The sequence below is a fragment of the Salvia hispanica genome, chromosome 6 (genome assembly GCF_023119035.1).
Source record: "Salvia hispanica cultivar TCC Black 2014 chromosome 6, UniMelb_Shisp_WGS_1.0, whole genome shotgun sequence".
In the NCBI taxonomy this organism is placed as follows: Eukaryota; Viridiplantae; Streptophyta; class Magnoliopsida; order Lamiales; family Lamiaceae; genus Salvia; species Salvia hispanica.
The window spans coordinates 41,365,697-41,387,488 of NC_062970.1; the positions used below are offsets into that span (position 1 = coordinate 41,365,697).

At 34.6% G+C, this 21,792-nt stretch overlaps 1 protein-coding gene across 2 annotated transcripts; it reads left to right on the forward strand.

Moving 5' to 3' along the window:
- Positions 1-726: 726 nt before the first annotated feature.
- LOC125192719 (casein kinase 1-like protein 10) lies at positions 727-5,812 on the forward strand. Of its 2 annotated transcripts, none has more exons than XM_048090344.1 (14): positions 727-1,446; positions 1,546-1,586; positions 1,881-1,950; positions 2,044-2,192; positions 2,280-2,375; positions 3,090-3,160; positions 3,567-3,628; positions 3,765-3,828; positions 3,914-3,998; positions 4,151-4,277; positions 4,382-4,455; positions 4,551-4,614; positions 4,891-5,021; positions 5,103-5,812. In XM_048090344.1, exons 1-14 carry the CDS (start codon positions 1,371-1,373, stop codon positions 5,376-5,378), a joined length of 1,386 nt encoding a protein of 461 aa, XP_047946301.1. In that variant the 5' UTR covers positions 727-1,370; the 3' UTR covers positions 5,379-5,812. The 2 variants fall into 2 exon arrangements, with proteins under 2 accessions (XP_047946301.1, XP_047946302.1); XM_048090345.1 differs by having other exon boundaries at positions 4,554-4,614.
- Positions 5,813-21,792: the final 15,980 nt, after the last annotated feature.

Consider the following 21,792-nt stretch of genomic DNA (forward strand, 5'->3'; position numbering starts at 1 on the left):
ACTAGTGAAACAATACACTGCACCACCACTAGACAATTCTCATCTGTCTGATTATGTTTACTTAAATATTCAAAATTAAAATTAAGTTATAAACATAAAAAATTAACTTAAAAATCAAAATTTGAATTTAATTTTGGTTTTTAGATAGGCAGATACTCCCTCGGTCCCAGTTTAAGAGTCTTGTTTTGCCATTTTCGTCCGTCTCAGTTTAAGAGTCTCATTTAGAATTTAGCATATCTGGACATAGAATTTAACCTCATTGTTGATAAAATTTACATTCAAATGTCATCACTTTCATGAAAATAAAATAAAACAAAATCCTAAACATACAAAAGTCAAAAGAGTTCCACTTTTCACTATCTCAATTCAATTATTACACGCTCCAACAATTTCTTAAAACTCGTGGTTTAACTAAATTGCACTCCTAAACTGGGACGGAGGAAGTACTACCGAGTACCGATGAACCCAAAAATGCAAAACACGGACCAAACTGAAAATCGCTACATCGGTTATCGGGCCCGTGATACCAAGATCCGATTAACTAAATGACCAACTCAAAATCCATGATAACAACAGTAAAAAATCAACCCTTGAAATTAGGTTTTCAAATTCTTCTTTTTTAAATCCGGAAAGGAAAAAAAAGGGAAAAAGGAAAATCAAACTCACACATAGATATACACACAAATATATCTATATGCGTGTATATATACACACCAATGTATTGCAAAGATATTCAATAGATATCCACAAATGTTATCAATCAGAGCAGTCTGAATTTGCTATTCAATTCTTGTCTCTGTTCTCTCCCACTCGGATCTTTTCCAGAAACTATAAACTGAAACTCTCACCGCTACTTTTGTTTTCTTCTTTCTCTCTCGCCTTCCACATCCGGCATTTTGCTGTTGAAATACTTCTCCCCCCTAAATTGATTTTTATTTCCGGATAAAAAGAGAAGAAAGTATGGGGTTTTGGTTGCCAAGTCCCGGATGTTGACTTTGCGTGCACAAATTTGCGCAGTATCCCCTTTCCTAGCGGTGTCTTAGTTATTAATTCAGTCCCTGCTGTTCTCCTACTTCAAGTCACGAAGATTTGATTTTTTTTTCGTGTATGTATATTTTGTGATGTATCGAATTTGAAGCAGCTCTTGAATTATCGATTAGCGTAATTTTTTTCCTGGGTGCCTTTTTGTATCGGTACTTTGATAGGATCTGAAGGGTTCAGCAGGAATTTGGGATTTTTGATTTTTGATTAGGGATTTGTCGATTAGCGTAATTCTTGATACATTGAGCTGTGCGTCGTGAAATAAAAAGAGATTCATTTTTTTGGATTGATTTTCTGGAGAATTTTGGGTTGATTTTTGAAAACCAAGTATGGATAATGTCATCGGAGGGAAGTTTAAGCTGGGGAGAAAGATTGGCAGCGGATCTTTTGGAGAGCTTTACTTGGGTATCCTTTTTTTTTTAATGATATAATTACATGATAATTTTCTGTTGTTTTGGAGTAAATGAGTAAAAAGACTAAATGCATTGTTTTTCATTCATTCAGGAGTAAATATACAAACTGGAGAAGAAGTTGCTGTGAAGCTGGTGAGCTGGATTTCTGTCAGATTTTAAATTTCTTTTGGGCTGAGTTAGTTTTGAGGAAGAATCGATGAAGTTTTGTAGCCTAGCTTATCTTTTTATTCCTGTTGATTGACTGGTCGATCTGCATATTTGGCCCTTGTTTTCAATTGTGTAATGGTTTTAGAGTTCAGTTTTGAGCCAACAATAGTACTCCATCTTACTATAAGTCATGGTGCACATCAAATTGCAACCTTTGAGTTTTATTTAATATATGCAGTATTCTGATCTCGTGAAGGAACACATTTTTCTCCTTTTCAGGAATCTGTTAAGACTAAGCATCCCCAGCTTCACTATGAATCAAAGTTGTACATGCTTCTTCAGGGGGGAAGTGAGTATTTGCATTTGCAAAGTTTGAGTTTTTTTTTTTTTTGGGTAATGCGTAGATGTAACACGAATTAATGTTCATGTTTCTCTCCTGAAGCTGGGATTCCCCACCTTAAATGGTTTGGAGTTGAAGGAGAATACAATGCCATGGCTATTGACCTTCTTGGCCCAAGCTTGGAGGATTTGTTTAACTACTGCAACAGGAAGTTCTCATTGAAAACAGTTCTTATGCTAGCAGATCAATTAGTAAGTATGCTTTCATTTAAAAAATGAACTACATTGTTCATTTGTTTTCTTATTTCCTCTTTACTGACTGCCATTTGTCATATGTAGATAAATAGAGTTGAATACATGCACTCTAGAGGTTTTCTTCATCGCGATATAAAGCCTGACAACTTCTTAATGGGATTGGGACGCAAAGCCAACCAGGTAACTTTGCTTTTGCTCCAACGTCACATAGTTTATGTCAGAATAGTCGATACTTGCTTCCTTTTTGATGCTCATAGATATAAAATTTATGTAGCATTTGGTATCACTTGCCTGGTAAAAGCTGTTTATAAAATTTGTTGAATTGCTTCTCCTTACATCAGAATCTTAAATCGGCTTTGATAAAATATGCTGGGAAGGTGTAATGTATTGTTGGTTAGAAGTTCAAGTTGAATGCAATCTTTTAGTTTCTGTCATATTATTATACATCCAATATACCTATATGGAATCTTCAATTCATGTTGGATGTTTCTCTCTGATTCCTGATAAATAGCCTTGGAAATTGGCATTTGGAGCTTTTGGATTGAATTTGTAATGTTGAAACCCTTATGTGAGCCATCATAATTTTGTGGGAAAGTTGGAATTGGTCACCAGTCCAGATTAAAGCACATTATGTGTAAAATAATCTACTTTCTGATAGGTGTTCTGTTTCCAAGCACATTATGAGTACAGGATGGTTGCCTTTCTCTAGTTAGTTGTTGTTCGGAATGATATATCGGTTCATGTAGCTATATATATGCATTGAATGGGTGATTCGAAACCTGAATGCAATGGTCATCAGCCAAAGTTGTTGGTTGAAAAACTTGAAATATTTTGTCCAGTAGCATTTCAAGCCTGTACCCTGAAGCAACTCAACTTCATTTATCTTTGTGTCAGGTGTACATCATTGACTATGGACTTGCTAAGAAGTACCGAGATCTACAGACTCACAAGCATATACCTTACAGGTATTATCACTAGGTCAACAAAGTTTGCCAACTAACCTTTTTCATACTAGTCCTCTTTCATCCTCGCCACAACCCTGCCCCAGAACAATCATGAATAATTCAAAGTAACTATTGGACTTATATAATTGCTGATGTGAGTAACTAACTGTGGGATTTTTATTTGATTGATTGGTATCTTCTGTCCTGTGCGATTTATTTTACAATTTACCTCTAGATGACACAGAGCCTCAGAGGTTCTGTTGCATAATATATGACCGAATAATTATTTTGCACGTATATATGAATCTTGAGTGCTGTCAAGTATACATACAGATGTATAGTATTTGTTTCACTTGTTCAAATAATAAGTATTAAGTACTGATTCTTTTCTCCTATAAAATTTCACTCATGTCTTTCTTATATACAGGGAAAACAAGAATCTCACTGGCACTGCTCGTTATGCTAGTGTTAACACTCATCTTGGAGTTGGTGAGTGACCATCGTGCTTGTTACAGTAGACTCAAGATAACATTTGCTTTCTCATTCTTCTGTCTCAGAACAACAGATGAATTTTGTCAGGCATCTTCTTTGTTTGGTTAAGTTATGTTTGTGATTTTTATTACAGAACAAAGCAGAAGGGACGATTTAGAATCTCTTGGCTATGTCCTTATGTACTTTCTAAGAGGAAGGTTGGGTTTAAAGCTTTTATCTATATCTTTGTTCGTCAAACTTGTTCACGCTTAATTTGCTTCCCCTAACTGATCTTTGTTTCAGCCTTCCTTGGCAGGGACTAAAAGCTGGCACAAAAAAGCAGAAATATGACAGGATCAGCGATAAAAAGATGCTTACTCCAGTAGAAGTACTGTAACTTGCCCTTCATTAAATTTATTTATTTCATGTTACACTATGATGATCATGGCAGCATGAAAGCCAAGTGCAACATGTATATCTTGCATTGTTGCAAGTGTAACATGGTAGATGATATGAAATTATTTTTGCATCTGTGCACAGGTGCTTTGTAAATCTTATCCATCAGAGTTCATTTCGTATTTTCATTATTGTCGGTCATTGCGATTTGAAGACAAGCCTGATTATTCTTACTTGAAGAGACTCTTCCGAGACCTCTTTATTCGAGAAGGTACATTTGTGTAGGAGTGTTTACGGTTGCTTTAAGGCCATGTTTTTATAAATTTACCTTGCAGTTTTGATATCAAAAAATTAATTTTATATCATTATTTCCAGGTTATCAATTTGATTATGTATTTGATTGGACCATACTGAAGTATCCACAAGTCGGCTCTAGTTCTAAAACAAGGGTTTGTTTCACTTGATCTTTATTAATACTATAATTACTAATTGAGTTATATATCTTACCCTTTTCCACTCTTTTTTTTTATATTTTCTTTATCAGCAGCCAACAGGAAAAGTCCCTTTAAACCTAGGACAGTCTACAGAAAGAGTTGAGAAGACACCAGGTATTGGGAGATGGTTATGATTACAGTTGCTAGAAAGAAAGTAAAACAAGAACATATTTGAATTTTCTTTTTTGGGTTTGATAATTTGATACCCAGAGACGTGAAGTGATAGTCTTTATTTTCCCTGCGTAATCCTCCTCCCACCGACCTCCCAAAACAAGATTTTTTTTGGGTTAAAATTAGCTGCTGAGGGATAAAAAGAAAGAACTTGGTACACATATTTGAATTCTCCTTGTTGTCAATGGCTAATGAAAGTTGAACCCGTGTGTCATGTAGTGAAGCACGAGATTCGGGATAGATTATCTGGTGCAATGGAGGCATTTGGCAGAAGGAATGGTTCTAGCACAGGCTTGCATGGAGAAAACTCAAGAAACAGATCTGATGAAGTACCACCATCTAAAGACGTGGTGCGCTAAAATTGACCGCAGTCTTTTCTTTATCATACTTTATTTGAGGAACTGACAGACTCTTGCTTGTTGATTTTCTAGAAAATTGATTCGGAAAGAGCTCGGCTTTCTCGGACCGGCAGCAGCTCAAAGAGGGCAGTCGTGTCAAGCAGCAGGCCCAGCTCCTCTGGAGAACCCAACGACAATCGTCATAGCCGGCTCGGCTCAGGCAGTGGTCGAATATCAACCACGCAAAGATTACAACCTGGATTTGAGTCCAAATCCTCTTCTTTCACTCGTGCTTCCGCGAGAGGCGTGCGAGACGAAACTCTCCGTAGCTTTGAGCTGCTGACTATTGGCAGTGGGAAGAAGAAGTAACAGTCTACCACATATAGCTCAGTTCTGCTTTTTCTGAGGCCAAACTATGGCAACACTGCAGCTGCTCATCATCTTGTCTCTTATTACCCTTCACTTGTTATGCGTATATCTATCGTGGCAGCCTTGGTCAATATGGCGGATACACCAACATCACCGGTCACTGTCAATTTCCGGTGGCAAAGCCTAAATCTTTGTTTCTCGAGTTATGACTTATTCTTGCTCGATACATCGCGTAAGTATAAATCCACGAAGACGAATGTATTGATTTGCTAAGTGGAACTACTACTACAACTACAACTACTATTAATGTTTGTGATTCTACTGTAATTCAAATAAATACTGTCTCCACAACTGTATCAAAAATGCTGCCATGTTAGTGCCTCAAGGTGCACGATGCTATATTCTTCTGTGAAAAACTTTACATGTTTGTTTAAGCTCATTTTGCTTCAAATTATGCAAGTCACTTCCCGAATCTTATATGGAAAACTAAGCTCAGTATTTTGTTTTTATTTTTCGTTATTGATTTTTGAAAATTTTGTTATGTTTGATCTGTTTCCGGAATATTTGAATTTTGGGCTTTTTAGTTGTCTTCAAATTGAAGTAATATGAGGTGCTACCAATAAAGTTTTGATAACTGACACTTTTTCTAGGGCAAATTGTTGAAAACTCATAAAGTTTGGTCGGATATCTGTTCAATTGCGTGATACCTAAAAATAGCCGATTTATGTTAATATTTACAAACCTCTCATTGTCCTGTGGCCATGAAATCCGATGTCCTATGTGTCTTCATTTTTTATGTATAGAACTCCGTTTTTAGTATTTTTTTTTTGTGTCGTAAGTTTATCTTTGAGCACTCAAGTATAAAAAATGAAGACATGTAGTTGGATTTTTACTATGAATAATTGAATTTTTTTATTAAAGTTTAACTTATGAGATTGATGAGAAAATTAACTAGATTTAGTGATTCATTTGACAATTTATCCCTTTTTATAGCAACCACCAATAATATAAGCACACTCTATAAAAGATGACTCGATTAATCCTATGTTGTGAATCTAAGACCAATTGTCTTACACATTGATGCGAGGAGTTTCAATCAGATTACACAATTGGTAAATGGAAGATTTTAATCCACTAACTACCAGGAGCCCATCTCTCGGTAGACTTAACTCTATTCTAAACAATAGTACTATAGAGAATCACACATACTGATACTACTATAAACTTCATTTTCACGGTTTCACCTGAGAACTTAATTCCCAAAGCATAAACTGAAAATCCGAACAGCCAAATTTTGCACCTTTTTCAGAACCCTAATATTTAAACCCCTACGATTACTGAGTTCTAGTAAAAGTCAATCTAAAGAGGTTTTTGGTGACGCGCGAGCAGCAATGGCGCATATTGCACCACAAGGTACATTCTCCAGCTCATCATGTATATTTTTTTCTATACATTTTGAGGAATACAAGCAGATTCACTATGCAGTCATATTAACCTTCTCGTTGTTCGTTTGAATTCTTGAGCGTGCGAATTAGGGCTTCGTAATCTTGTTTTGTTTAATCTATCTTGATACCATGAACATTACTTTTGGCAGTGAATTATATGCCCCCTCTTTTTGTGGTGATATGTTGTAAAGTTTCGTTATTTGGTAGCAAAGGGTTATTTCTAGTGAACTCAGGCAATATTTTACATCACTTATGGTGTGGAGACTGTCATGTGCTCTATTTGAGCTCATTTTTTCTCAGTAAAGCATTTAAGTTGTGTTTTGTTTTGCTGTTAGCAGCAGATTTTGAACCTTGCGTACGTGCCAGCTCATATAGTCGTGTATAATAACGGTAGCAGCCACGAGAGTGGGTCACTACTATAAAGCTGATGCTGATTCAATAGTGAATGATATGCTAATCCGTTAAAGGTTGACATGTAATCACCTATGTAAACATTCTTGATATAGAAACCACCTATACTAAATTAGTTGAATAATTGATCTTTCCAATCACATCTGCTCTGCCGGCTTTCTAAATCAGCTCACAACATTTTCTATTGAAGTTACAGCAGCTCCTAGTACTCGTGCAAAGCCCTTTTAGCAATTAAATAGTTCAACCTGAGTTATGATTTTGTTGACCTTCATCTTTTTGTTTGATATGAATCTTAATAATACCTACCTCCGGCTGGATCTCTCCTGAAAGGGTGTGTGCATTTCTCGAGTATCTACAATCCTTCCGACTTTTCTTTTGCACTGCTAGTGTTGATTTTGTATGAAGCTGTGAGATTTTTTGATTTATTGTAAAAAGATATCTTTTGTACTCCAGGCCTGTCACTCTGATTGCTCTGTTTTTGGTGTAAAATACATAATATACTCCGACCTAGACTGAATTTAGTTGATGGGTAGTAATTGCGGCACTGGAAATATGACTGGTGTAAAAGTGCTGTTGACATATAACTCTTTATGTGGTATTGACCCTATATCTTATCCTCAGAAGTGGAGCGCATGCATTGTTCGTTTTGACAAGAGAAGCCATGGTTTGTGTATCGTGAGAGGCTAGCAAATTGCAACATAACCTATAATTTGCTTTAGGTATGACCATAGACTCATAAATGTGAAGCCATATGTTATAAATTATAATTGTAACATATTGGTTTTGTGTTATTATTAATTCAAACTCTTTAATGTCCACTTATCTTTAGTATTATTGTTGAATTTGTTGGATAATCGCCTAACCTAGAAGCTTAGAGGATTACCTTTAAAGTTGTTTTAAAATTTGCTACCTCTGCAATTGAGAATTGTTTTTCAGCACTACTAAATTTATAATTATTCCAGTCGATCAAGTCTGACATGTTGACAGTTTTTTTCTTACATAGACATATTTTCCAGCAAATAAAGTGACACTACTTTTTAAAAATATAATTGTTGGAAAAAATCACTGCTTGTGAGAATAGTTGCACATTTGAGACTACTTTTAAGTTTTAAAATCAAAGACTTATGATTTGGTTGTTTTTCAACCCCCAAAATTTCAGCATAGATTTACATTTTTTGGTTCTTAACTTCTTATATAATATAGATAACGGATGTCTTCCACAAGCCTCATTTATGGATATTTGAACATTCAAACTGTAAACTTGTGTTTTTTTAAAATTATTTGAAATACTATTAAGGATCATATTGAATGTGCAACTATTCCCAGAAAATCATGGTTCCTTTTCTTTTCTTTTTTTGCCATAATTCTTGTTGGAAATGGAAACTATGTCCAGTAAGGGAAAATCCGATTGACATGTTTGAATTGAACAATTTGAAAATTTTTGGAATCTTCAAAAACAAATAAATCAAAATGTGGTGTCCTAAATTTCTTTATTTTAAAATTAATGCCTATTTGGAATTTTGTCAAAATATTGCAATTTTAAAGCAATGCACGTGAGCACTATTGTTTAATATCTACTCCCCCTCCCTCTTTAGAGTGTGCACAAGCAAGGAAGAAAATCACTATATAATGTACATTGAAGCAATGCACATGAGCACTCTATGATAAACAACTGTGATGATATTCGAACTAGGACCTTTTGTTTGACATAACTTTATTACAAGATGACCATCATATAACAACCTGCAAGCTTTTGAATGAGCATCATGTAGTATTTGAATATCTTGAAAAGCAAGAAATGTTCTTTTCTTTATTAAGTTAATTGGCATTGCGATGTTGTGTTGCTTGAAGTTGTAGGTTTAAAGCACAATATAATTAAAGTCATAAATCATAACATAGATTCTTTCTGTAGCTAGATATTCAATTTCCTTGTCTGGATTTTGTAATTATGGAATTCAACAAGTTAATGTTCCTTACTAGACATAACATACAAATTGAATATTTCCTTCTTCATATCCTAGTAGTTATGTGTTATATCTACTCTTAGAGAAATCATTTTTGTCTTTCTGTTGTTTAATTGCTCGTTTTCTAAAATTAATGAGATAAAACTTGATATGTTTGACTAAGATAGATGCCTTTTTCTTCAAGAAGGCAACAATACTATATTATTTGAAGTATGTACAATTCGTATTAGATATGTAACCTACTGTTTGGTTGGGTGTACTAGTCTATGCAATTTCAATTTCCTAATATATCCTAATTTGCAAGAAAGTTTTAGGGTTATAATAATGTCAATGGGTATTTTAATTGAATAATAGATTGCTATATTATGTAGTCGAGCATATGTCGGTAAGAGGCAATTGCGCAGAGCGGCTAGCGACGATCGACCAAAAAACCGCCACAAGGCTATGGCGGTCGCCATGGCGGAATATGGTGGTCAATAAATAAATAAATAAAATATTAATAATCTATTCATAAAAAGAAAAATTAGAAAATGATGAAAACACATCATCTCAAAATCTTAGAACAATTAAAACATAAAGTCATAAACCATTACATAATATGTCTAATACTTGAAGTCTTAGCTCAGTAACTAAAATGTAAAATCGTCGTACATCAGTACATAAATATTATGTCTAAATTCAAATCCTCCTCAACCTCAACATAGGCATCCTCTTCCTCGTTGTTATCTTCGACATCCAACGAAACAAATCATTCCCACTCTTCACCTTCAGATACATCAATATTCCCAGCATGTTATCGATCAAAATTGTCATCTAAGCCCTCTCTAACGAAACAAATCATTCCCACTCTTTTCTTTTTCTTAGGCCTAGTACATGCCAAAGGCTCTTCAGCCCCCAAAGTCTTGTAGACCGCAATCCAATCAAGTGAATCTTCATTAAAAACCAAATAATTGCCAAATGCCAACACCATCAGCACGTCCAACTCTCCAACTAACCACTCATTACACTCATCAATGTCATTAAGTGTACCTCTATGGTTGTACCTCTCATGCAAATTTTTGGCTATATTTAACATAAACCAAAAACCATGCTTCTTCTTGTGCCCGAGCCTATTTTCTCCTTTTTGAACGAATCTGGCGCATAAATATAATTATAGGTTTCTTAATTATAATATTATATTTAGAATTGAAAATATAAATATATATTGGGCGGCGCTGAGGCTGAACATGATGCAGCAATTTGGCGGAGCTGGAGGCTGAACGGGGGGCGCCGCGGAGCTAAGAGTTTGAACAGGAAGTGGTGCGCAGATAGATGTGGAAAAAGTACGGTTTGCGTTCTAATATCTGAATCTAATAAATGGAAGTGGAATAAATATTAAAATCCTATTTCGAATATGTAAAGGGTCAGAATTTAGTAAATGGGCTGGGTTTTAGGCAGTGGGCTTATATTATTTGGGGAAATGAGCCGGGTTGCGGGTTAGTGGGTTACGAGGGACAAAACAACTGCCATAAATGCCATGGCTCCTCCATGGTGGCACCGGGTCAGAATTTAGTAAATGGGCTGGGTTTTAGGCAGTGGGCTTATATTATTTGGGGAAATGAGCCGGGTTGCGGGTTAGTGGGTTACGAGGGACAAAACAACTGCCATAAATGCCATGGCTCCTCCATGGTGGCACCGGGTCAGAATTTAGTAAATGGGCTGGGTTTTAGGCAGTGGGCTTATATTATTTGGGGAAATGAGCCGGGTTGTGGGTTAGTGGGTTACGAGGGACAAAACAACTGCCATAAATGCCATGGCTCCTCCATGGTGGCACCATCAAACTCAGCCACAAATCGTTGTGGCGATGACGTTTTTATAAAATATCGCCACAGAAAAGGGCCATGGTGGTGCCATGGCAGATATTCAATGACCCTGGTAAGAGGTACCAGGTCATTATGGTGGCACCATCAAAGTCAGCCACAAATCGTCGTGGCGATGGTGTTTCTATAACATACTGCCACAGAAAAGTGCCATGGCGGTGCCATGGCAGATATTTAATGACACTGGTAAAAGTTGTCACGTCATTCCTTTTTCAAGAGCTTTAATTTCTAAATAATTTGATACTATGCTATATCATCTGTATCATGCCATAACAGCTTTATAAACCATCACTATGTTGAGAAAATTTATAAGGTGGCAAGTTGGCAACTAATTAAATGCAATGTGATAGAAGTGTTGCCTTATGCTAAAATAGCTAGTAGCTTATTAAAACGACCAAAATAAAAAAATGGGTTGCACCATTGTTGTGTCTTATGTTAATTGTTAAATAATCTTAAAAACAAACAAGCAAACAAAAAACATAATGAAGAGTGGAGAGAAACAAACAAATTTGATTTTCAAAGTTCGAATACGAAACAAAATGAATATGCTATATACGAAACAAAATGAATATGCTATATACTCCCTCCATTCTTGGGTGTCCCACTTTAGGAGTCCCGGTTGGAATATTCCATAAATGGTATTAGACCCCACATTCCACTAACCTTTTTCCACTCACATTTTATTATAAAACTAATATAAAAAAGTAGGACCCACATTCCACTATCTTTTTTCACCAACTTTCCTTTACATTTCTTAAAACCCGTGCCGAACTCAACCGGGACTCCTAAAGTGGGACGGAGGGAGTAGTATTGATTGGTAAGCTGAAACCAAACTCACTTGTTTAGAAATCAAAACTACCACAACTTAGTTTCTTTTTTGAATTTTCTACCGAATTGAAAATCGAACCACACTAATTAGCTCATTTGAATTTTGAAAAGATTCGTTGTTAGGCGAGTAACTAATTCGTTCAGCGCTTTCGTTCAACATTGGATTTTGCAATAGTGACAGCAAATATGAGCATTTATTTCGTGTAATTACAGATATGAATTAGAAAGGCCTCCAGATTTTCTTCTATAAATCTGGTGTTCCTTAGAAGACCTATTGCAGCGCCTTCCTTCTTCGTACCAAATACCCCTTTTCTCTTTTTCCTTGTATTCTTTATCTATCTTCTATCTATTTTTTCTTCCTTCTTCTACACACACAACATGTCTCTAAGAAAGCCAGCATCCAATTATCGATATTCAGAAGAATTTGGAAATGGGAGCCCCACTGGTCAGCGCAGAATTCCAATTGCATGTCGGGTGTGTGATAGGGTGTTCTTCGACAATGTTAGCCTTGTGCTACACTTTGAGTGCCATTTGACAGACACAGACTTAGAATCTTTGCAAAGTGAGCAGCATTTATCTTCAGGCTGGTCACCGCGCTCTTATTCTTCTTTAGGTGAAGTGTTTCAGAGGATGGATGACTGCTCAAGGTCTCGTCCTTCAGCTATCCCAGTGTTGAATGTATCACAACCAATCACGTGTCCCCCCCGGTGCAGCAGCAGTGACGCCGCCTTTGAGAGAGCAGAATGGAAGGCAGAATTGCTTTCCGGGCTTTGAGAATCAAGAGATAATTGTCTTAAGTGACGATGATGACGAGGATGTTAGGTTTGGTATACTGAAAAGCATGTTTCGAGCAAGTTTCGCTCGAAAAGAATCTTGCTTGTATACGTAAAACTCTATAATCCACTTTTAACCCGATTCAGTATTATTCGAGCAATTTCGCACGAATAGAATCAGTATATTATTACATTGTGTTTGCTTGTGCATTTATAAGATGTTTTATAAACATTTAAATGTATAAGAAGCAAACAAAGTCTAAGTCTTTTGCTTAGTAGACTGGTTGTGGGCGTCGTCCACTTTAAGGTAACACAATCGGTTCTATGCAATGCTTTGCAAAAGAAAAAGAAGAATTTCACAACCCTAGATAGGCTTAGACTACCTATCGTGAAAGGTTGCAATGTCAGTCCGATTATTTCTAAGCCTTTCTGAAATAAGATGACGTTGGTGTGGTATAGCACTGAATGGATCTAACAACAAGACGTGTCTTTATGCTATCTACTGAAAGACTAGGTCTTGATAAAATACTATTTCTTAATCTACATACGTTAGCATTGAGCATACGGTATTGATTATGCACTACTTTGACTTATCAAATGGTGCGGGTTTTTCGCAACCCAATAATCCCGATATATTGGGTAGTGGTGATTAATATCTAGCGGTGCTAGGATTGCTATTATGTTGAATCGTGCGCGAGGTGAGTCTCGTTTGATAATGTCCTCAAGAGGAGCTTGAACAAGGTTTTATTATTCGGAAACTAGCCAGTTGGAGTTTTATTACTCTATGAATAATAAATAAGTGTTTCTTGCTAAGTCCACTCTTGGAATTAATAAGATGTTAATTAATCAAGTCCATAGCAGACATTAATTAATTAATGGACATTTATATCTTAAGCGCGGAAAATAAATAATATAAATAATGGAAACCCGAATTACTTGTAATTTCGGATTTGGATGGGGAGTGCAATATTACTTCTGTAGTGGCTGCTCGTAATATTCCAATATAAGCTTGTATTAAATTGTGGGTTCAATTTAATTAGTAAAAAGCTAATTGGGCGAGCCCATATCCAAAACCTTCCATAGATCCCTGTCTGGGCCCAAAAGGAACTTAATATAAATAGGAGAATAAAGGAGACAGAATAATAACAATTTTCATATTGGTAATTTTCGAAAAATTTCAGCTCCCCAGCTGTAGGAATTTTCGAATTCCACTCCTTTTCCTAAAAGGATTTCTTCTGTCTTCTTTATTTAAGTCCTAGTATTTTGATAAGATCAGCCCACCCTGATATCGAGATACAGTTCGGGAACCAGTCAGAAGATCCGTGGTCTAGTATTGAAGATCATCACGTGGAGAAGGCGCGAGCAATCGTCGATTCTTTGGAGAATCAAATCGGTAACTCTAAACCGTAGAATTCATGTTTTAGGATTTACTTTCTATAAGCATGAATTATTTGCGTTCTAGCATGCAATTATCTGTTTAACATGTGAATTGATTAATCGCATAATCGGTCAAATAGATCCGTGTCTGATTTATTTGTTTGTACAAGTCTTCCGCTGTGCAAGGGGCACCAAACCCCAGCAGAGGAGGGGGAGGAGAAGGAAAACAAGTGCTCCGTTGAGATAGACTTGACGTTAAAACTTTAAAAAACGCATCCATATGCTTATCTGGTCATGATATGTTGCCATTGTTTTTTCCATTAGTAGATCTTGTTATTGTTGTATCGTTGTATCATGTTATGCCTTTAATGAATGAATGTGTTGGGAAATAATATACGCACAATCTGAATGAATGTGTTTAGAAAAAACACAAAAAATCATGAAAAAACAATAAAGAACTTCAGAATCGGTTCCCCAGATCGTATCTACAAGACTATGTCTAGAGTAGCCGCGAAGCTAGAGATTTTCACTTGAGAATTTCTGAAGTTGGGAAAAACTATAATTTCTGAATCCTAATCTGACTAGAATTCCTCCCAAGCCTATAGGCTTTAATTCTAATCCTTATCGAACTCCACAACACAGCATAATGTTTTTGTTTCTCTCTTAAATTGATGTGCAATGAAACTGCATTAGGAAAAGGCAAGATATCTTATCAGTTATTACTGTTTTGGTAATAAGAATTAAGTAGTAAATTTTATGTCATAATAGTAGTTATATGAAAGCCTTTTGATGATATTGTTTCTCTTTCTCTTCTATGTCAGTAAATCATAGACGGTTTTGGCTTCTTTGTCAAATTCATCATTTTGATAATATTTATCATAAAAAGTTACTAATAAACCCCAATTAAAATTTGTTACTAAAAACTGAAGCTTAAAAAAGCTATACACCTTAAGTATGGAATAATCAAAGACTCTTAGAAATGGGAGATATTTCCAGCTTTAATTCTGTCTACCATCATCTCTTTCATCCTTACTTTGTATAATTTTTGCACTAAGTCACCCCCACATTCATCTTTTATGTAGTAATAGCTGAATTTATTCAAACCATTCATAGCAACTTGTTTGCTGAAGTTGTGTGGCTCTCTGTTACAAGAAATTAGTACTGAATGGAATGATTTCATTTCATCAAATAATCTTGCTGATATATGAAATATACTCACAAGTCAACTTGTAATGTATTTGGTATTAGTCCATATTATTGTGTGATTCTCCTATTCACTATGGCACATCAATGTGCATGAATTGAACTCCAATTTGCTCCCCTGGTCTCCTCCATTTTCATAATGCATGTTTTTATTCATTTTCCCAACATAAGGTGATTTATTTTGAATTTTCTATTTGATGATTGTAGGTTCTGGACCTAGTAATGTTGTTATGCGATCTTGAACACAAGCTGACTCGATAAGATTAACTGGTAAGTAAGTAGGTTTTTATGGCCCGGGTCTTATATTTTTACTCCTAAAAAGCAGGTGCTGTAAAAGTTTTTGCTCAATCATATGTACACCTTGATTGTATCTAAGTGCAGTATTTTACATCTCATTTTCTTCTTTTAGTTATTTTTGGGTTCTTTGTGGAAATTCGGGGAGGGTAAAAGATTTTCTAAATTCTAAGGATGTCTTTTAGGATGAAGATATATACATAGGGGCAACTTTGTTAAAAATTAAAAAAAGGGTGGGTAGTAGGACCGGACGTAGTTTTAGATAACTTGTGTTAATATACACTTCAAAAAAAGAATATGGTTTTCAGCATTTTTGGGCCACTTAGAATTTTCCTAATAATTTTCAAGAATAACTGATTAAAGGTTTGTAAGAGCTAAACATTCCTAAAATTGGATCATAAAAAATGTAATTTGATGTAGAAATAGTAGTAACATTTTGGATTTCAGAGGATCTCATCTGTATACTGTATTTAGGAACTACTGTGTTTATGTCTACAATTGCAGAATTTATCATCAGCAGGCTAAAAGGAGTAGTTGGACTACATTCTATTTTTGTATGGTGTAATTGTTCGAGTTCTCATTTAATAAATACTATAGTGCTGTAAGTATTCATTAATTTTTACTTATTTGTTGAGGGTAATTAGAGTTTTGATTTGAGTTGATTAATCATCTTATTTCCAAACTCCGCTATATGCCTGGTCGTTTAATTTCGATTTTGTTTGCAAATTAAGGTGGGTGAAGTTGCAGTCCCACAACTTTAGAGTGGTAACTATCTAAGGTATTGAATGAATAGTTTTGTTGAGGTGAAATTAATGTTCTTTAACTGGCAGAGGTAGAAGGCAATTGTGTTATTTATATGCCTGCCTGATGCAATAATGAAAAGGTGGAGCCTTGCTAACTGTCTTTACTATACTGTGGTATTGGTAAATATGAGTAATTGTGAATTCCTAAATAAAATAAGGAATCTCAGACAATAGTTTTTTTATTTGGGGACACTTGAAAAGGTGTGTGTAGATAAGTTACATGTTTTATTTTTTATTTTTATAAAAATCCCTTTTTATTCATTGCGTAACAGATAAGTGTTCACTAATCTTTTTCTACTTTACATTTTCGATATGTGACAATTCATGTGATTTTCTCAATGGATACTTTTGTTTTGGTGAGTGTAGTATTATGCTATGTTATTGTTGTGAAAATGTAAGATGTGTTATTTCCATTTCACAATGTTGTCACTTATTCTCAAATCTTTATATATTTTTCAATTATACTCTTCGGTCGAATGGCAATTATTTTGGTAGTGAATGGAGACTAGTTTTGATGCAAAATTAGTAAAATATTATAGATAAAAGAGAAGAGAAAGTGGTTTGAATATTATGAGTGGATAATATTACCCATCTCTACAAATCATTACAGAGATAAAATTATGAAAACCGAAAGGTGATTAATTTTTGTGGACTGACTAAAAAATGGAAAAGAGTGATTATTGATTGTGTACGGAAAATCATGATTTATTGATGACTTTAATTTGGAATATAAGGCTGTCAATACTCAATATGCTTTCTTTCTGGTAGAAATAACAAAAAGGGGGCATGAAAAAAATGGTCAAAAAGTATTATGGCAAAATTAATCACGAAATCATCACGCCACTGTGATGAGAACGAAATGATTGCAAAAGACCAAAAATTATATTTGTCATCTTATACTCACATTCAAAAGAAAGCCTGCATATTAAATAAAACCAACCAAATTTTAATTGATGCCATGTAAATTTATAAATGTATAGTCACATTTAATGTGGATGGGTTCATGAATACTATGCCACCACATTGAGACTGGTCAAATTGGAATTCAAATTCATATTTAATATAATTTGTTTTTAATTGAGATTCAGATTTTACCACATTAAATGCTCATGTATCTGTTAACAATTGGTGCATAGGATAATATTTGTATTCAAATAAATTTTAGATGCTATAACTGGAGTATTTTGATAGATAACAGTACAAATATCAGAGTTTATTGAATTTGTTGTCAGGCACTACATAACATGTACTAGTATATTTTTATATAACTGTAATTAATTTTATATTTTATCATCTCCTCCCTACTATACTATTTTCAATCGGAAATTGGCAGTAGAATATACAGAAATTACTATGCGATTTCCAAATAGGAAGGAAAAAATAAAAGTGCCCATTGGAATTCTCCTCGAAACCAAAACAGTACTCCATGTTTTCATATTTGTCATAACACAATTTTCAATCATTTATCGAATCTATCCATCTTAGATAGTACTTAGTAAGGAAAACTATTCGGAGTCCTTAAATAAAAAAATAATTCAAATTGTTGTCACATTACATATACTCTAAGTTAGCGCATTCACAGCGCAAAGATTGGGTTGGGATGGGATCCAGGCAACGGACATGGATTAGTCCACTGCAAAGCCCACAAAGGGAAATTACCTCGGAATCTTGTCCAATTAGGCGCTAGCACTGCCACGTGATAGTGAACATTGCCAAATTTGAATTCTTTTGTAACATAGTGCGATACAAGCATTGAAGCAAAGCAAAAAAACTTTGAGGTAATCCATTACTAGTGTAGGTCTTTGAAAGTCTGAAATGGGCGTCATTATACTGAAAATTACAAGATCAACATACTAGGTCCATAAAATGATTTGTGCCAAAATTTATACAAATTTGGTGTGTTGTTTGCCAATGACCCTAATTATAAATTACTCCATACAGTATGGACACACAATTATGTGCGTGACATCATAATTTTTAGCAGACAGTTGCCATTAAATAATACTCCTAATAAACTAGACACAATGAATATAGCCTATAAACTTCAACACATTGAATATAAAACTAAAATTCAACTGATATATGGTTGCTGCAAATGTGTGCAGACCAATTACCTCCAGCGTGCCTTATCTATAAAAAAAGAAACAATAAATTTAGATTCTCATAAAAATAAAAATAAAAATTAGATTGACCCTGAATTCATTCAAATTAAGAATATACAAATCAATTTATGAAATTCCTAAACTACTCCAAGCTGCATTATTGCATAGGGAGCACTTAGGGAGGAAAAAGTGTGGTGCGAATGTGATTGAGATTATTAAATTTCACTCTTTAATTATAAAAGTAATGTAAGAATTAGTACTCCATTAAACCGGTATTTAGCTTTCAAAAGGCAGAAGTGGGCATCATATGCTGTTTCCACAGATTCTTAATTGATCATTATAGCCTGGCCCCAATTCGACACCCTTTTAATTTAAGTCCAATTTATTGCTCTCAAATTTGGTTACGAACACGTGAACCTTTATTATTATTTTGATAATTAAGTATCATATATACATGCTAAATGCTTCTAACAAAATATAATTGCATGTTTGTACAAAATATAATGATTTATAATTATGATTGACTATTGTCATGACATATGGGAGTAAAATTATGCGTACACGTAAATGAATTACCTGGTCTATTGATTAATGGCCATAATAAAAATGCGAAGCTAGTTTTAATTATTCGGCCCATGATTAAATGAGAAACGGATTACTATTATGCGTACATTAGTATGTTTCTGGGTTAGATAAAATTTAGTTTATAGTAAAATATTATTTAGTTGGATGGATTCGGCCCAAAACTGAAATAATGCCAATAACGATGCATAATAAACTACCAAACGATTAATTTACTACAGTGGGGAGTGTTATATTGCTAACTCAATGCTTAATTGTTAACTACAATTCAATAATAGCCATTAGATATTCAAATTAAAGGCCTAGATCATTAACCACAAAATGTCAATACGATCAACAAAAAACGCTAATAAGACTATAACATTAATTTCAATAAAATCAATGTGGTATTAACGTCAAGTTAGCTAATATAACTAACTTTTAAAAAAATCCTTTCAAAACTTTAAATTCAATTAAATGATGAGTTAGCAATTGATCACCCTCACCCTCACGTAATTGTACATACATATGAATATGTTATACAATCATGCAAATTTGTATTATGAACAATGACCGTTATTGCTCTCATAGTGATATACAGTGTAGTTGTAGAAAATGAATAATATTAATGGGCCGATAAAAAACACTAAAGTTTATGTGCAAAAATTAATTAGTGGTCCATACTAATTATGTGATAAAATAAGTGTTACACGACAAAATTTTAAACCCCTATAAGATGGTAGAATCCAAGGACCCCTCTACCCAACCCACGCGTACATTAACATTAGTATAAAAACTTAGGATTATTATAGAATATATTTCATATGTCACATATAATTATACACGATTGGAGAAGAACATTCCTCGAAGCATCTTTCTGCGCAAATTAGCACCACCAACTCCCATAATTTAGAAGGCGTGTAATTGACCAAAATCTGCCCTTTTAATTAATCTGATTCAACAAATTTGCTTTTTTGAAAGGAGCTCCAAGATTTAAATGCAAAGGTTTAAATCTCAAATTTGAAGTAAATTAAATGAATAATTTAATGAACTCCATGACCAAATTTCCAACATGTAAATACGATTATTTCACCTTTTGATTTTGATTTGCAGCATCCAAAGTTACTCTGACACACTTTTCAATATACATACACATTATTGTCTCTATCGCCGCTCTCGATTTACACGGAATGGCAAAAGTGGTAGCGTGCGTCCACTTGTAAATGCAGGTCTGTTGGTGGGGAAAGCCTGTGAGCTCTCACTACCAAAAATTTCCTTTCTTTGAGCTACTATTTTGTTTCGTTCCTTGATTTTTCGTTTGAAATTGTTTAATGTTGTTTGTAATGTTTATGCGTTTTGCTTGTTTTTAGGCATTTATTTTGCGGCGAGATCTGAAACACTAGTGTGGGAAGGTATGAAGTCGAGCACTCGCCTCAGCTCGGGTGTATTTCAGCTCACTCCAACTCGGACTAGGTTTGCATTTCGCCCTAGCTCTTTTAATTCTCGATTTCTGTGAGTGCGCGTGTGTATCAGTGTGTGTGTTAGGTTGGAATTGTAATGATATGAACGAGCTGATGAAATGGAGCTGTTCAAACTCTCTTTTGGCAGCCTGTCAGTTTATTTTTGAAACAGCCTGAGAGGCAATAGTTTTTATCTGTTTTTGTTTGACTATATTGGCATGAAAATCGTTCAGTGACTTCAGTCGTTGTGCTTCATCATTGAAGGAAGGCTACTGAGACTGCAAACAATTAAACCAAAAAAAAAGTCTCTAGTTTTGTTTAGATTTTATCCGGTCACTTTTAAAGTAATGTGTTGATAATCCAGGAGGACGAGGCTTGAATAGTGTAATCATGATTGCGGTTGAACTATAAATAAAAAAGGGTCTGGAAACTTCATTTTTAATGAGGTCATCTTTTTGTGTTTGTTTGGTCATTATGCGGTTTATTTTCTGATATTTAGTTTTTTTGGCTTCCTCACTCTATTTAAGTAAGCATAGGTATTTGAGAAGTATGATGTTAGTAGCATCATATTCTGAGATTGACTCTTCTACTTGTTCTTATAAAAATTGGATAACGAGGAGTTTAGAGTTGTTCATCATCAGAAAAAACGCATATTATATTTCCACAGTTTCACTTTCACTTTCAAGTTGTCTGCCAGACTATCAGGGTTCATTGTTTTGACAGCATATATATCTTCTGTGATGGTGATGCAGTTGGTTTTGTTATAAACCCTTTTTTTTCCTGCGGTGCCTGATGGTTTCCCACTTATCAGGTGTGATTTGATTATCATAGCAAATGACGGAAAAAGAAAATTGCTTTGGGTTGCTAAACCATTTCGCACCTAAAGACTGCCCAAGATCAAATTGATAAAGGTGGTTATTCAATTTTCTTTAACCAAAAAGGAATGATGTCATGGTTTACAAAAAAGGGCCCCTCTGAAAAGGTTTTTGGGGGCCATGATTCTAGCTAGAGATAAATTTACCTCTTTTCACGTGTCAAGTTTACTGTTTTATAATCATACATTTTTTTTGAATTTGATATGTTTAAGATATCCAAATTTAGAGTTTCTTTTTTAATGAAATGGCATAAGGTTGAGTTTAATTTTTTTTTTTTGGAAAAGTGATTATACCAAATGTTTGAATCATGAATTGTCGATAGTATAAACCGGCATTTATTTGTGTCTTTGGTTTTAACAGCTTCATACAAAATAACTTTGTAAGCTCAAAGCTTTTATATTTTGAGTTAGTAGGATGAATGCATGTTGAACTGTTCTCTTTTTCCCATTTGGTTTTTCC